The following is a 14,159-nucleotide window of genomic DNA, read 5'->3' on the forward strand; positions in this document are numbered from 1 at the left end:
CTCTCTCTCTCTCTCTCTCTCTCTCTGACTTTTTCTTTAGTAGTCTCCGCTGGTTGTATTTCCCTAGTGCACGTTGTTGAAGTTCTCTTGTCACTCAATAAATCTTTCTCTCTCTCTAAGAAAGAGACGTCGCCGAGGCGGATACGGCACTTTCACTAACAGTTCATCGTTCTATTACAGCTCATGGTTTTGAGGGAGGAAATCCGGCTATGTGCTCTGTGCACGTCTCCAGCTTGATCCAAAGGCTATATAGGTAGCTTACGGTCGTCAGAGGGTAAATCCGCTTCCAGACTCGTGTTCATGGCTCGAGTTGCAAGGCACACAAGCACAAGTTGAAAACAAAGGGAACTCGTGGGCCCGCTCCTTCAAGACAACAGCTTTCTGTCTAAATAGGAGAACTAAAGGTATGTATAGATTTCCTAACCGTCGTCGTCGAAATCCATGTCGCCGGAGTGTCGATTTAGGCTTTATAGTGAGACGACCCCCCAACACTTCCCTTTTGATTGATATCTTGTACGATCCCGTACAGCTAGGCGATTTCTCGCGTCACAGTTGGCCTGACACTGAGAAATTGCTGGAGCTCCGGAGGAAGATGATGACCACTCGAAATCGACTTTTTCTCGTGCTACAACTTGCAGTAGCATCTTTCATTAGCGTGACAGCTTCCTTCAATCGAGGTCAGCAACGTGCAGCAGACTTCTCGACGCCGTAGATACAGGAATGCTCCTTCGTTTTTAGACGGTGTCGCGGCGTTCGTGCAAACGGTCGCCGGCGGCGGCGAACCGCACGAAGGAGATGAAAGCGAGTGCAAAGACGAGCCGAGGTCTCGAGACGGAGCGGGATTCGATGCGAGATTCAGCTATCCGTGGGGAATTGCCTACGATGGCGACACCAATTCTCTCTACGTAGCAGATTGCGTCAGTAGATAGATACGTGTAGATAGATAATACAGTACGTACATGGGTATATAGTCCTAGTATATAGGGCTGTGGAGATTTCACTCCTCATTCCAACGAACGTATAAGGGCAATACGTCTTGAAACCAGTAACTATTGATTGATTGATAATGAATTTGAGTTTTTTCATCATCAATCTTTTGTATAGAGGAAGTTACTACGCTAGCTGGAGGGAAAAAGGGATATAGCGATGGAATGAAAAATACGGCCATGTTTAGTAATCCTTCAGGCAAGTTGACTAATTAGAGGAGGTTGAATTTATGATATTTTTATTTTAGGATTGGCCGTTCATCACAAAGCGAGAAAAATCTATTTAACAGACACTGTAAATCAAAAAGAGGCGACATGCATTATAATAGTGTGATTCGTTTTAATTAGGGAAATCACTGCATTCGAAGTGTTGACATTGAGACAGGTATAGTAGTGGAAAATAGCACGTTTTGCTATTTTCTATATGTATAGGTGGTGTCTCGACATTGGTTGGAGCCGCAAGAGAACACGGATTCGTCGACGGAATCGGTCCAAAAGCGCAATTTAAAACGCCACAAGGAATATGCATTGACGAAAGGAGAAATCTTCTCTACGTTTCAGACACGGTATATTGACTGACTGAGAGTAGAGTGTCATGCCGGAAATATTTTTTTTATTTTTAGGATAATCACGTCATTCGTAGAATTCACATTGACACGAGTTCGTTTTTCGAAAAAGGCTTTTGTCTCGTTTTTTTTAGATTGTCTACTTTTAGGGGAGGTGGTGACAATTTCTGGCACGTTTCGTAAGCATGGAAACGAGGATGGGACCGGTTCAGAGGCTCGCTTTTATCATCCCACTGCGCTCACTTATAATTCGGAAGACGATATTCTTTACGTTTCTGATCACGTCAGAAAATTTCTATTTTAATTTTTACAATAATAATTTAGAGGGGTTTTTTATTAGTATAATCATCTTGTGAGGAAAATTGAATCACCAGATCGACTACGTAAGATTTTTTCTCTCAGTGAACTAGAGCTGTAGTTTATCTGTTTAATTAATTAAGCAATTGTGTCTACTTTGGCGGGGAGTGTTCAAGGCCACAAAGATGGCTTTGGAAAAAACGCTCAATTTGATTATCCGGAAGGAATAGCTTACGATTCCGTACACCAACTTATCTACGTCACCGAATTCGTATTATATTATTATATAACCTCAATAGTCGTGCACTTTCCTTTCACATAGGAAAACGACTGCATTCGCTTTGTGACCAAAGAGGGTGATTAAATTCTAAGAAATTAAATTTCGTGCACTCTTATTGTACGTGGTGGTAGGGAATGTTGGAACATTAGCCGGTGGGGGAAAACGAGGATCGGAGAACGGGGAAGGAAAGGTCGCTTCATTTTTTCATCCAACCGGAATGGCCTACGATCCGACGCGAAATATCCTTTTCGTCACAGATCAGGTTAGATAAAAAAATGAACGATTATCTCTGCTTTATGATTTCCATAGTACAATCACAAAGTGAGAAGTATAAGCATTCTCAAAGTAGAAGCCCAACCAAAGACGTCATGGTCATTTAGCAATGGTAAATGTACCCCCCTTTTCCTCTACGTGTACGTTCCTTTTAATGCGGTCGTATAGTCTTAGTGATTGGTTTTGCTTGCGTGACTACATTTTCTGTCACCTGCTATTTCGTCTCAAAGAAACGGAGCATGAAGAGGGGACGAAAATGGATAGACTAAATCGAAACGCGTGATTGACTATATGATGATATTATTTTCCCGTTTTTCGTCCGCGCACCGTCACCAATCAGTTCTGTCGCCCTAATCTAATTGTCCTTACCTTTACGACGAAATAAATCGGTTCTTCGTTTTCTGCCGCCGCCTCCGCCGCTTTGCGTCATCGACTTGGAACGCGGCGTAAGAGAGAATTTTTTGAAGAAACTTGGCCGTTGTGGTTGCTTGTCACTGTCGCTTTCGCCGCCGCCGCCACCGTCTCTAAAGAGTCAAATAATCGCGAAACAACAGACAAAAATGTCCTTTATTCCCACTTGCGTGCCTCGTCGATTTTTGATTGAAATTCCCTAATGAGTTTGTCTATAACATCCTATAGAGTGATGATGGAAGTCAGCTAGATTTAGACTGAGATAGAAAGCTACTCACTTGATCGGGCAATTCCAATTCATTGGCATCGACTAGTACACTCTTCAAGCCGGGAATCATAAACGTTTCCAGTAAGTCCATTGAAAAAACTACAGTGGATCGAGATTTTAAGAAAAGTGGAGCTATGAGTAACGACGTACAGCAACAACTTAGAGCCTTGAATCCTTCTATGAGCTCAATTGCAATATCTCGTCTTCTCGTTTCGTTTGTGCTACTCTTATTCTTTGCAGCGATGTCGGCTAGTCTTGGTAAAATGACTAAAGAAAGGAAGGAAGGAAGAATTGCGGGTGGGCGTTCATGCGTCGCGTTGCGCGTACATTCGTCGCGCAATTTTGGTTCGACGTTGGGTCCAATGTCGGCCAATGTCTTGACGACTTCCAAATGAATTGCGTGCTCGTCTTCGTAAATAGGATCGTCGAGAAACGACTGAAATTGAAGCCGAATTTTTTCCAAAAGCTAAACACATTAATTAATTAATTAAAACCTCCACACGCACACACACACAAATAACAGTCAACTCACTGTTCGCTCTGTCACAGTTTCGGCGATTGATCCGAACGCTGCCAGAGTGCATGGGCGCACCAGCCTACGTTCATGCACGCAGTTTCAACCCCCATGCAACTTCGGATCGCGTAATTTCCTTACATTTCTCCATCGGAAGCGAGTGTTACGAGTGCAGGGACAACTCTCTTTGAAACGAGATCGAAATCGACGCCTTTTACGAGATACTAATAGACGTCGCGTTGAGAAAAGACGAAATTATGATTTTGTTTTGTTACTTCGAATAAAGTGGCTGCACAACAGCGCACGTGGAAAGCGGGATCGACGAGTAAATCCCAAAGAACGCCAATTAGCAACTCGTGATAATGGGAATCCAAACTAGAAAGAGCTACTACGTAGGACTTGTGATTTTTCTTTTATTTAGCAGCGCACGTACGCGAGTTCGGCAAAGGCGATTTTGAGACTTTCGATGGGAATGCAATGTAATGCCAACATTGCAATAGTGTTACGAAGAAAAATGACCAATTCCGATCGATCCTTTTATATACAAAGAGGGGAGTGATATGCAACTCCCACTCTGAATCCTCTTACCTCTTGAAACGATGCTAAAATGCCTGCTATGTATAGAGGAAGAACGGAATTGGTGTAAGATGATCCAGCTTCAGCTAGAGAACTTTCTAAAAACGCAAGTCATTAATTGATTAATTAATTAATTGAATTGCTAGCAGCGTACCTTGATTCTTTTCTACTGTTAAACGTGTAAGAAAATAGGGTTTAATCTGCCAAAAAAAAGATTTTCCTTTCCGGTGAATATTTATTTCAAGTGACGTATACCATTTTAGAAAAGACTGGATAGCCCAACGTTTGGCAGAAAACGATGGCGTAATGTTTGAAAGAGCGAATGGTTTTTTCCATTGATAAGTCGACCATCTGAATGAGACGATAAAATTCCGGCAAACTAGGAAGGAGAAAAAAAGTGAAATTAGATCTATCTAAAGAGGAGTTGGAATTTCATACAATTCGTCTGCAAACCATTCCAATTCAGTCCAAGTTGTCGTCGTCGTTTCGCCGAGGACAAAAGCGTTGAAGCGAGAGTGCAATGTTGCCACTTTCTCTTCGCTTCCAACAATGACAGAAATATGAAACAGAGACCCCAATTCCTGCGAGGGATAGGTCATCTTTTCAACTAGATAAGAAGCAAGATTGTGCCAAGGGTAAATTTTCATCCATCAATATTTAATTAATTAATTAAACCTGTTGACGGTGGCTCGTCTATTCCACTAAGTGAAGCTAATAGAAAATGATTAGTTGGGAAATAGTACTCTACTGAAAAATGTGTTTACTTGATAGAAGCAAAGAAGAAACTTGCCAGGGTATCGCTTCAGTCAGAAGATCAATCTTTTCTGTAATAGGAGACTCGTCAATGGTAGAAGCATCCGGTTCCAGTTTAGATAAAACGTTCTATGGAAGATTTAAATCGAAAGTGCGGAATAATGGGGGGGCAATACTTCGATTGCATTCTTCAAATTGTGCATGAAACTGGCGAGTAATTTCGTCTCGAGCCAATGCAACTCGAATGACCAAGCCATAAAGGAAGGAAGAAGAATACGACGTGCAGCGTTCGTCACCAAAGACGACGAATCTTTCAGAGCGGCGACAACCAAATCATTGCACTGGACGAAACATGAGAAGAGATGATCTTATATAAGACTTCTTTCTTTCTTTCTTACTTGATTGTATTTGCTTTGATCGTCGATAAAGGAGACGATGATTGCGAGACTACGAGTCGCCGCTTCTCGCACTTCTTCCGATTTGTCGAAGTGAAGCATTTGCTGAAGCATGGATAGCACCAAAGAACTCCGCAATTCGCTCTGAACGATATAAATTCGATATTATGAAGAGTGAAATTTATACTGCATGTACGGGTAAGTAGGGAGCAAGACATCCGCACGATTCGGCAACGAGTAGACGTCTTTCGACGTACTTGTGATTGATCTGATTCACGAATAATGCACGTTATATCGATGAGGATTTCTTTCTTTTTTCGTTACCTGTTCCCAACATTGAGGCATGAGCTCGGCTTCGACCATAGTTGGTCCGTTATATTTGGCGAAAGCCACGCAGCCACTCATTATCATTTGTCTGGAGAAAGAGATAAAAGGACGTTTTGCTTATTTCTTCGTCACCTTTGTTCGCGATTTGGCTTCTTAATGAGATTGAACATGACGTGGAGAAGTTGATCTCGACTATTTGCATCTGGGTGGTGTTGAATTGTGCACAATAGAACGGGAATTAATTCCTACGCGACGAGGACGGAGAAGGAGAAGGAGGGAAATACTGAATCCATCAATCATCATCGCTTACTTACGTCTCTCTTGGCCAATATGACGTTGGGATAAATGTGATGAAGACATCGGCCAAAAACGGAGACGGGAGTCTCGCCTGAATCTTCCAATTTTGCAACCTAGTAGAATATTTCTTACTTGAATGATAGGGGAGGGGCTCCCCTGCCTACTTCTTGCCCAAGTCGAGAATCGAGAACAACTTTGACAGAAGCAAGCAAATGCTGACGAAATGAAGTCGACATTTGTCTACAAGAAAGATTACTAGTGTTACATAGGCCGTAGATAAACAAACCTTTGTGTCTCATCAAATTGATTATCATCATCATCCTAATAGAAATTCGCTATAAACCCAAATTGAGATTTTTTTGCACCTTTTTCAAAGGCGGAAGCGGCGGCGGTTCGTCTTTCTTCGTATCATCTTTTACCTCCTCATCTTTATCAAGATGCTCATCATTGTCGTTTTCTTTTTCTTTCGCTGTTATTACGTGATCCCCTGCACGACCGCTATCAGGAGCTTCTACCTCTTGAACTGCAGCAGCCAATGAAGTTTCTTCGTTCTTCTGACTTCTTGTCGTCTCCATTGCATTTCTCAAATATTTAATCTCTCCGTCTCGAGTCTCCAGCTCCTGTTTCATAGAAAACAATTGACTAAATAAAAGAATCAATCTAACTCGTAGAAAAAATCGTAGAGAAGAGTTGTAACCTGTCCGATTTTTTCACATGTCTGTTTAACATTTCATTTTCTCGCTTTACAGCAATTAGCTCTGCTTCGAGAGACGACAATCTTTTTTCGAGTAGCTGTCGTTTTTCGTCGTCGACAAGTTGAGGAATTAAATGATTGCCAAAGTCTCGATACAAACGAAGCATGTCTGGAGGCTGAGGAGTGTTTAGTCCAACGTTATCCCAATTATCTAAATCCTTTTTATTTACGATACGAAATTATTAGGTTAATAGTTAAATTTCATTTTTTTGTTACTTGATCTCCAATTTCGTCTGAAAATGTAACGGAAGTCAATTTGTGACCGTTTTTCATTAGAAATTCATTGATTAAAAAATTGAGAGCGCGTTTTTCGTACGGCTTCATCGCATCCTAAAAATTCGAAAAAAATGACGAAAAAGAAGAGGAGAGAAAATATAAATTTGACTTTTACATTGTCATCACTCCCTTTCTCCTCTGACGACAAAGTGGTCACATCACGATCATGCTCTGGGAAAGAAGAAGAAGAAGAAATAGAGTCTCTCCTTTTTCTCTCTTCTTTTTTTTAAAAAAACCTGCGGCAGATGTTAGACTTCCTCGCAATTTCTTTATCGTTTCATTGGCTCGTCTCAATTCGTACTCCAATACTAAAAGGATCGATCGATGAACGTCGAGCTACTCCATAGCAGTGGTATCGTCGTACCGGCTATTTTTTCGTCTTCGTCTCGACCGTCGTCCGAATATCGCGATACGTCGATTGAATCGAATGTCGAGATGCTTGCACTGCGAGCTGTGGGGAGAGAAAAAGAGAGAGGCTATTCGCTTGTCCTCTCGTTCGTTGTTTCTGCTGGCGTTCGTACGTAATGCTTGCAGTTGAATAGGTCGTTCGAAATTGCCAGGATTGGAGAAAAAGTCACGCAGTTCCGGCAATTCTTTCCCAACTTCGGCGAGTTCCAAGTGCAGTTCTAGAGCGGAGAGCAAAAAGTGGTTCGATAGCAGATGATTGGCGATCGCAGTCCACGTGAGAGAGCTAGAATGAGAACATTCTTCTGCGGCAGCCATTGCACAAGGAGGGGGTAAAGCGCGCTAATGGTTCAAAATAGTATCTGCTGCCTGCACGAATAGTTCTTCTCTAAAAACTCCTCCGTTCCGCTACATACATGCATTTCTATATTCTTTATCTCTACATATGATGATAAACGTGATAGTGGTGATGGTGATGCTCGTGTCGATGATGATGATGAACCATTCCTGACGACGAGCTCGACTGTTCCCAGTCCGAATTCACAACGGCTGCTAATATCTGACGAGTTGGAGGTGCCACCTTTGGCTTATATTTCCCCCTCGATTCCGATTCCCTAAGTAGTGCCACTGCCGCAGCTGTAGCAGCAGCTCTGTTGTCATCATCATTGCGACAAGCAGAACGCGTTCGATGATGATGATGATGAGAGCGGCGTTGTTTTAATTTGACTCCGCCGCCGCCGACGGTGGCGTCGTCAGCGACAGCAGCCTTGTCTTCTTCCGTTGTTGTTCGACTACTCAAAGACGATGGAGGTACGTAGCTGTGTCGATTTCTACGCTTTCGTGCCGCCGCCGCCGATTCATCTTCTTTTTCGATTTCTCCAACACTGCGTCGCCGCCTGTCCTTTGAACGCTGATGATGATGATGACGTCGCCGTCGCAATTGAACTTCGTCATTTGCATGTGATGAACGAATCTCTTTCTCTTTGGCAATTTTTTCTTTACTTTTGTTACAAGCACAAGCGCGAGTACGAGCACTAGTGCCACCGCAACAAGTAGCACACGTTGTACAGCCTTCACTGTGGGCTGCGGCAGATCTTTCGCTTAAACGTCGTCTTTGATCATCCGGCGTTTTTCCCACCGTCGTCGTCGTTGTGGCGGCCGATTTTTGCAACATACGTAAACGACTTCCTGCGGTTTTTTCTGCGGAGACCCCCACGGATCCGCGCCGACGTGCTGACGGCGGAGGTGGCGGTGAAGCCGGTTCCGGTACGACATTCAATTTTACTCGAAATCGTTTGTGTCGTGGTACCTTACGACTTTGAGCCACTTGCTGAATGACCATATTGCAGACGGACTTGAGCAGATTGCCTGTCTCCTGTTCATTCATCGCTTCGATACCCTCAACGTCGTATACTTGAAATAGCCACTCCATTTTTCCCCCGGCTGGATTCGCATCGCCGCTCGATACGTGTCGCGATTTGAGAGAAACGTTGCATGAAATGACGTCGGTGCGACTTGGAGCTGTTGCCGTCGCCGCAGTCGCCGCCACCGTCGCCGCCGCCGCCGGGCGAGGCGGTGACGATGGAAGTAGACATTTTGCTTTGAGGCCGTGACTCTCATTGTCGGCATTCTTCGAGTGTCGGCGCGAGGCTTCGACGCGAGCGGGAAGTGGCTGCGCCGAATAGAATAAATTCTTTTCATATCGCTCTTCTGTGGATTCGTCCGGAGGTAGCTCAACTTTGTGAGAGAAAACGAAGGGTTACTCAATCAAGCCAACCGCATCCCGACTCGGAGCTAATACTAATAGGTATTAGAAAGGAGAGAAACGAGCACAAGACGGCAATGATTAGAGGGTCGGTTCGAGGGGATATAGGTCACAAAATAAGAAGGAAAATAATCAGCTATAGCGCGATCGAATTATACGGTGGTCCCTCACTGAAAGCCTTCCCCCACATAACCATACCTAAAAGCGGAGATGGTTGCGCTTCTTTCCATTTCTTCAAAGTGCTGACGTCGCTCTCGTAGACGAATGTCTAGTGCGAGAAAAAAATGCGCATCTCAATCATCGCACTGTGTGCGAATATATGTAAGGCATTCATTCTTCTGACGACGTGTTTCCGCCGTCGCCGTAGGGGAGGGATACAAGAATAGGACAGGTTCGAAGAAATGGAGAAAAAAAATAGGTGTCTCATATAAAAAAAAAGGAGGCGGGGATGCGAGGATGACACACGCACCACAAAAAGCGCTCTTTTTCAGAAGAGGGGGGAGGGATACGGCGTGCTTTGTGAGGCGGTGCGTAAGAAAGGAAGTGTCGTCGTCGTCGTCGCGGCGACCGCCGACTGCGCGCGGATATCTAATCTCACGCTCCACGGATGAAGGGCCCCCAGCACGCTCGTTTGTACGTAAACGATCGTCGAGTGTGTTGTGTACCTTGATCGAGCGAGTCGAACTGACTGACTTGAGCGAGAGCGAGTCGTGCATACGCGTCGCGTTCATTACCGCCGTCAACCCAATCGTTTCCCCTTCTAGAAAGAATTTGCGGACGGAGCTAGTTAGTTGATGGATCTTTTGCGCTTCCTTTTCCTCACCGAATCCGTCGCCACCGCTGTCCGATCCGAGACAAACTGCGAGAAAGAGGAGCGTTCTAACGTTCATCATCGGACGCCCGAAATGTCTCCGGTACCGTATCGACTGTGCTTCAATCCCATTCGTTTTTTTTTGAGAGATTCAGACGGTGGAGCCTCGTCGCAGCGGCGCGAGCAAGAAACGTTTCCACTCGATCCGGTAAACAAACGGACGCCAACTGCGCAGCGGCGACGTTTGGCCGGCTTTGCTCAAATAGCCTTATTTGCACAAATCATTAGAGGAGGGTCCTAGCAAACCAATCAAGAACACGCGGCACGCACTCATCCCGCCCTCCTACATAATTCGATTTTCGGCCTCTCGAGAAAATACACTAGAGTGGGGGTCTGTTTATTTTTCATAAGAGGACGTCGGGTCCCTATTTTTTTGGGTGAGTGAATTGCGACCGAAAAGACGATTGCGTCACGTCCCACAACCACAAATCGACCCAGCCCGGCTTGCTGTGACTACAGTGGTTACTCTACGACCTCGAAATAATCAATTAATCGATCGTAATCACTACGAGAGGCTCTGCATGGCGTGTGTGCGCTTGTGGCCGGTCATCACCGATTACATGGGTTGACCCAACTACACTGTAAATGTTTTGCATCTACATAATTGACATATGTTCCTGAATAAAGAAAAGGGAATGAGTGTCTTGCTAATTTTCTAGAAAATAAGGCTTGATCGATGGCACGGCTGCAGCTGAAAAAAAAACGCAGACAGGATGTGCAGAAATAGAAGAAGAAATACGATGGAGATGTACGTCAGCTTACCTCCTGTTGCCGTCATTGGGCGAGGACTTCCGTGGGAAACTAGCAAACAACAACGTAACACAAGTGGTTGGAGTATAGACGCACTCGCACCCTCTACGGATTCCTTCTTCCGTCTTCGTCTCTTGAAAACGGCTGGCGTTCTCACAGAAGACGATTTTCGTCGACGTTTGACGGCGACGTCATCGTTGTCGGTCCTCTTCCGTTTTTTACGATGAGCAAGTTTACAGCTGGCGCCGTTTGGGCATTCGCCTCGGGCAGAGAACGTGGGACACTCGAGCACATGTTTGTTTAGACACTGGCCCCCGGGAAAGAAGAGATGTTTTCGAGGAGGGAATCCGAATCCGGTCTATTGCTTACATTAGATCCAGCTGGACAGAATCCTCGCAAGAAATCGTCGCAAATCGACGCTGTTTGGCTTACGCGGACGTGGCTATACGGACATTTGTCGTTCGTGCAAGAGCCGCGTAGAAAGAACGAACAGACGGGCATCTAAAAGAAAAATGAAAAAGAGAAGAAACATTTCGCGGGGAGGTTCTTCTACTTTGTCTCGATTGACTTTGTGCGAGAAAAGACAGGTGCCGTCGATTTTGTCGCAAGTTCCGCGCAGAAATCTTCGCTTAGAATAAGAAATAATTCGTAATTGGTCGTTTTTTCGCCTACCTCGTGCACACGGCGATCTTTTCCGGATCGTGAATGTAAGGACACTCGTTTCCTCGTCTGCATTTTCCTAATAGGATAAACACGAGTTAGTCCGCAAATTGTCGTCCAGCCGCTCCTCACCGAATCGATTATAAAACATGCAATATCGTCTAGCATCCGACTTGAGCTTTGACGTTCGCACTAACGTCAGACTTCGTCTTAGAACGCGACTATAGAGTGAGTGTAAGTGTGTGCAGAATAAGATCTAGTATCTACTTGGCCGCCGCGTGTCGTCGTTGATCCATCTTTCGTCTGTTGATTAATTTAAAAGGTGTTCTTTTGCTGTCGTCAGTTTTCCTTATCAGCTGCTTGTATCTTTGAAGACTTCCTTTGTCTTGTGCAGATGTCTTTATCTTCATCAACTTATACCTGCTTACTTTTCTAATCGTATTAGGCGTGCTAACCCTATCGTGACCATTAGTGGTTGTGATGACGCTCATGCAGGCGGCGGGATTCATTGGCGTCGCCCTCCCAACTCGCCGCTGCCTTATCAACTTAAACTTTTTAGCAAAATAAACTCTGCTGTTAGTCGTAGAAGAGGAGGAGAAGGAGGAGGAGGAGGAAAATCTCTTTCGAACGATTTTGTGTCTCGTCTTTTGCACGAGTGAACTTCCGCCGCCGCCGCCGCCGCCGCCGCCGCCGCCGCCGCCGCCGCCGCCGCCGACGGCACTTTGTCTTGGCGAAATGACGACGGGAATTTTGACCAATTTATAGCGTGATAGTTTTGATAGTGATGATGACGTAATTATCTGAGAAGTTGATCTTCTTCGTTTGAGAGCATACTTTGTTTTATACTCTGTAGAACTTCGTCTTCGTCTTTGTCTATTTATAGGAGGGATAGGAGTCATTGGCTTTTTTTCTTCGATTGAAACACTTGAAGATGATGATGAGGACACTTTAGGAATTTTTTCTTTCTTTTTCTCATCATCATCATTATCGTCGTTTGGATTCGGGACTTTTCTCCAAACGCGATTATGAGAGACAGGAGGAGGAGGAGGAGGAGGAGGCAATTTCGTTTTGATTTTGTTTTCTTTTTTCGGCTCAGTCTCATTCGCTATCCAAACGCGGTTTTTCGGGCGAAACGGCTCAGAATCGCTCTTTTTCGCCGTCCATACGCGATTACCGACGACAGGTTGTCGTTTTGAAGGCAACGTCTTGCTGCTGAAGTCGATTCGAGACGAATAAGGACTCGATTTCGGTTCTCACCTGCTCTTATTCCACGTGTATCGGCTTTTCCCCGTCGCAGAAGATACCCTATTGATGTGAGATCGGTTCCATACTAACGACGAAGCATTTGGCGTCGAAAAAGAGCGATAACGGGAAAAATTCATGACGCACCACAAAAGCCAATGGCCCGTATAAAACTCCCGGATAAAATCCGGTGATGATTTTTTTATTCAAGCTCCGAAGTTTCTAGCAGCACAGACTTTACAATAATATGATTTTATGCCATGCTAAATAAAATTGAAATTAGAAAAATGCGGGTAGACGAAACGTAGCAGATAATTACCTGTCAACAAGAGAGTCTCTCATTGCCCCGGCAACAGCAGGACCAGAATGCGCGTCACCGAGTTTAAAAATATTCTCTACAACAGACAATTCGGTGCTGGTCGTATCTAAGCCACAAAATGCAATCCAATCATTGACAACAAACCCGGCTCCAACAATGCTACTTCCTCGATTCACAGTCCCAGCCTAGAAAAACAAAAGACAAATAATTGATTAGCATATAATTTTTTTGGTTTTCGGAGGACAACCATCAATGGAACTTGAAGCAGTGATGACAATTCATCTTGTTCTGCCACAGGAGTCTTGGGATGAACCTAAAGTGTAAGTGTCACATCATATGAGCGAGTAGTGACGTCATTGTTCTTTACGAGGCCTCCGCGATTGCTAAAAGCGCAGTAACTTCCCACCAAGACGTTATCAGCGACAGTTTGACGAAAAACTTCGACTCGAAGAACGTCGCTCAGTATTTCTTCCGTCTCCTTTATAAAAAGAAAGAGAGAAGGAGAGAGGCATTTAGAGGCAATTTATATATTTTTTTCTTCTCTCTTGCCCTTACTCTGTCCAAGTCTGGATGAACCAAGGCAACGTAGTCGTTGCATGCAATCACATTTCCCAATGCTGAAAGTCGTTCTTCGACACGTTGAATTTTGACGGAATCAGGAAGTGAATTTCTCATGTGTTGTAATTCCTAAATTTAGATCATAACAACAAACAATAAGATTAATTTAAAAAATGACTTGATCGGTTGTTGAATTGGGAACGAGTAAACCGTGTCTGTTTCCTAGAAGCAATCGTCTCTTTTGCGTAAGAGACATCGGAATGTTATGTACCTGCACACATTCTTCCAATTATTCGACATTCTGCAATAGTTGTCATTACGACGGGCACACTGTCTGCCAGTTCGCTCTCGAACGTGCTAAAGAGACCACATAATGCAAGTAGAGAGAGGATTGACGCTTGCCGCTTGCCTGTAGAAGTTGGCCGAAGCGCCTAGGCCCACAAGACAGTAGCTATTCGTTAGCTTCGCGAATACGCCTATTTCGCAGCTGTTTTCAAATTTAACGCGTAGAGCCATCGAAGACAAGTCGAATGCTGGGTGAGACGTTGACGAAAAGTTGCACAACTTCGGCGAAATAGCCTTATCAACTGCGCGTGCGCACACTAAGAAATAGATT

At 44.4% G+C, this 14,159-nt stretch overlaps 5 protein-coding genes across 8 annotated transcripts; 1 reads left to right on the top strand and 4 right to left on the bottom strand.

Annotated features, from left to right (window-relative positions):
* Positions 1-529: 529 nt before the first annotated feature.
* LOC136185285 (NHL repeat-containing protein 2-like) lies at positions 530-2,804 on the top strand. 3 transcript variants are annotated; one of them, XM_065972387.1, is made up of 15 exons: positions 530-677; positions 739-917; positions 985-1,045; positions 1,105-1,185; positions 1,235-1,281; positions 1,335-1,371; positions 1,419-1,552; positions 1,610-1,646; positions 1,702-1,835; positions 1,893-1,935; positions 1,993-2,120; positions 2,172-2,205; positions 2,261-2,391; positions 2,439-2,514; positions 2,571-2,804. In XM_065972387.1, the coding sequence occupies exons 1-15, from the start codon at positions 593-595 to the stop codon at positions 2,669-2,671; spliced, it is 1,308 nt and encodes a 435-aa protein (XP_065828459.1). In that variant the 5' UTR covers positions 530-592; the 3' UTR covers positions 2,672-2,804. The 3 variants fall into 3 exon arrangements, with proteins under 3 accessions (XP_065828459.1, XP_065828461.1, XP_065828460.1); XM_065972389.1 differs by lacking the exon at positions 530-677 and having other exon boundaries at positions 783-917; positions 972-1,045; XM_065972388.1 differs by lacking the exon at positions 530-677 and having other exon boundaries at positions 788-935.
* On the bottom strand, positions 2,686-7,703 carry LOC136185277 (RAB11-binding protein RELCH-like). Its single transcript, XM_065972377.1, has 30 exons — positions 7,495-7,703; positions 7,338-7,424; positions 7,210-7,281; positions 7,089-7,144; positions 6,914-7,027; positions 6,641-6,855; positions 6,309-6,585; positions 6,230-6,264; positions 6,108-6,183; positions 5,961-6,056; positions 5,779-5,891; positions 5,644-5,734; positions 5,516-5,587; positions 5,323-5,463; positions 5,101-5,265; positions 4,936-5,053; positions 4,847-4,882; positions 4,610-4,778; positions 4,427-4,550; positions 4,326-4,371; positions 4,184-4,269; positions 4,029-4,129; positions 3,871-3,970; positions 3,737-3,819; positions 3,614-3,677; positions 3,409-3,547; positions 3,232-3,348; positions 3,092-3,180; positions 2,980-3,035; positions 2,686-2,926 (listed from the first exon to the last, which is right to left on the bottom strand). Exons 1-30 carry the CDS (start codon positions 7,694-7,696, stop codon positions 2,758-2,760), a joined length of 3,309 nt encoding a protein of 1,102 aa, XP_065828449.1. The 5' UTR covers positions 7,697-7,703; the 3' UTR covers positions 2,686-2,757.
* Positions 7,704-7,711: 8 nt separating this feature from the next.
* On the bottom strand, positions 7,712-10,410 carry LOC136185284 (uncharacterized). Its single transcript, XM_065972385.1, has 5 exons — positions 10,062-10,410; positions 9,967-10,002; positions 9,809-9,903; positions 9,342-9,411; positions 7,712-9,115 (listed from the first exon to the last, which is right to left on the bottom strand). The coding sequence occupies exons 1-5, from the start codon at positions 10,084-10,086 to the stop codon at positions 7,818-7,820; spliced, it is 1,524 nt and encodes a 507-aa protein (XP_065828457.1). The 5' UTR covers positions 10,087-10,410; the 3' UTR covers positions 7,712-7,817.
* Positions 10,411-10,476: 66 nt separating this feature from the next.
* LOC136185280 (zinc finger CCCH domain-containing protein 3-like) lies at positions 10,477-12,843 on the bottom strand. Of its 2 annotated transcripts, none has more exons than XM_065972381.1 (9): positions 12,682-12,843; positions 11,692-12,636; positions 11,557-11,645; positions 11,437-11,503; positions 11,318-11,387; positions 11,134-11,265; positions 10,867-11,071; positions 10,777-10,815; positions 10,477-10,705 (listed from the first exon to the last, which is right to left on the bottom strand). In XM_065972381.1, exons 1-9 carry the CDS (start codon positions 12,804-12,806, stop codon positions 10,662-10,664), a joined length of 1,716 nt encoding a protein of 571 aa, XP_065828453.1. In that variant the 5' UTR covers positions 12,807-12,843; the 3' UTR covers positions 10,477-10,661. The 2 variants fall into 2 exon arrangements, with proteins under 2 accessions (XP_065828453.1, XP_065828454.1); XM_065972382.1 differs by having other exon boundaries at positions 11,692-12,633; positions 12,682-12,833.
* Positions 12,811-14,144, bottom strand: LOC136185287 (eukaryotic translation initiation factor 6-like). The gene is made up of 8 exons (XM_065972392.1): positions 13,953-14,144; positions 13,815-13,900; positions 13,722-13,765; positions 13,541-13,672; positions 13,353-13,463; positions 13,233-13,298; positions 12,986-13,170; positions 12,811-12,929 (listed from the first exon to the last, which is right to left on the bottom strand). Exons 1-8 carry the CDS (start codon positions 14,057-14,059, stop codon positions 12,920-12,922), a joined length of 741 nt encoding a protein of 246 aa, XP_065828464.1. The 5' UTR covers positions 14,060-14,144; the 3' UTR covers positions 12,811-12,919.
* Positions 14,145-14,159: the final 15 nt, after the last annotated feature.

This window comes from Oscarella lobularis, chromosome 3 (assembly GCF_947507565.1).
Source record: "Oscarella lobularis chromosome 3, ooOscLobu1.1, whole genome shotgun sequence".
Lineage (NCBI taxonomy): Eukaryota > Metazoa > Porifera > Homoscleromorpha > Homosclerophorida > Oscarellidae > Oscarella > Oscarella lobularis.

What these genes read in the sequence shown, in the direction of transcription:
- LOC136185285 (XM_065972387.1), top strand. Translation starts at nt 593, where the DNA reads ATGATGACCACTCGAAATCGACTTTTTCTCGTGCTACAACTTGCAGTA. An exon ending in GGCAATACGTCTTGAAACCA is followed by an intron (nt 1,046 to 1,104) that starts GTAACTATTGAT and finishes TCTTTTGTATAG; the next exon opens with AGGAAGTTACTACGCTAGCT. An exon ending in GTCATGGTCATTTAGCAATG is followed by an intron (nt 2,515 to 2,570) that starts GTAAATGTACCC and finishes GCGGTCGTATAG; the next exon opens with TCTTAGTGATTGGTTTTGCT.
- LOC136185277 (XM_065972377.1), bottom strand. Translation starts at nt 7,696, where the DNA reads ATGGCTGCCGCAGAAGAATGTTCTCATTCTAGCTCTCTCACGTGGACT. An exon ending in ATTCTCGACTTGGGCAAGAA is followed by an intron (nt 6,057 to 6,107) that starts GTAGGCAGGGGA and finishes ATATTCTACTAG; the next exon opens with GTTGCAAAATTGGAAGATTC. An exon ending in ATTTGAAGAATGCAATCGAA is followed by an intron (nt 5,054 to 5,100) that starts GTATTGCCCCCC and finishes AATCTTCCATAG; the next exon opens with AACGTTTTATCTAAACTGGA.
- LOC136185284 (XM_065972385.1), bottom strand. Translation starts at nt 10,086, where the DNA reads ATGGGATTGAAGCACAGTCGATACG. An exon ending in CAGCGGTGGCGACGGATTCG is followed by an intron (nt 9,904 to 9,966) that starts GTGAGGAAAAGG and finishes AATTCTTTCTAG; the next exon opens with AAGGGGAAACGATTGGGTTG. An exon ending in GTTCGACTCGCTCGATCAAG is followed by an intron (nt 9,412 to 9,808) that starts GTACACAACACA and finishes TTCTCGCACTAG; the next exon opens with ACATTCGTCTACGAGAGCGA.
- LOC136185280 (XM_065972381.1), bottom strand. Translation starts at nt 12,806, where the DNA reads ATGAATTTTTCCCGTTATCGCTCTTTTTCGACGCCAAATGCTTCGTCG. An exon ending in TACACGTGGAATAAGAGCAG is followed by an intron (nt 12,637 to 12,681) that starts GTGAGAACCGAA and finishes AATCGACTTCAG; the next exon opens with CAGCAAGACGTTGCCTTCAA. An exon ending in TCTGTCCAGCTGGATCTAAT is followed by an intron (nt 11,072 to 11,133) that starts GTAAGCAATAGA and finishes CCCGGGGGCCAG; the next exon opens with TGTCTAAACAAACATGTGCT.
- LOC136185287 (XM_065972392.1), bottom strand. Translation starts at nt 14,059, where the DNA reads ATGGCTCTACGCGTTAAATTTGAAAACAGCTGCGAAATAGGCGTATTC. An exon ending in GCTTCGGCCAACTTCTACAG is followed by an intron (nt 13,901 to 13,952) that starts GCAAGCGGCAAG and finishes TGGTCTCTTTAG; the next exon opens with CACGTTCGAGAGCGAACTGG. An exon ending in TTCATCCAGACTTGGACAGA is followed by an intron (nt 13,464 to 13,540) that starts GTAAGGGCAAGA and finishes CTTTTTATAAAG; the next exon opens with GAGACGGAAGAAATACTGAG.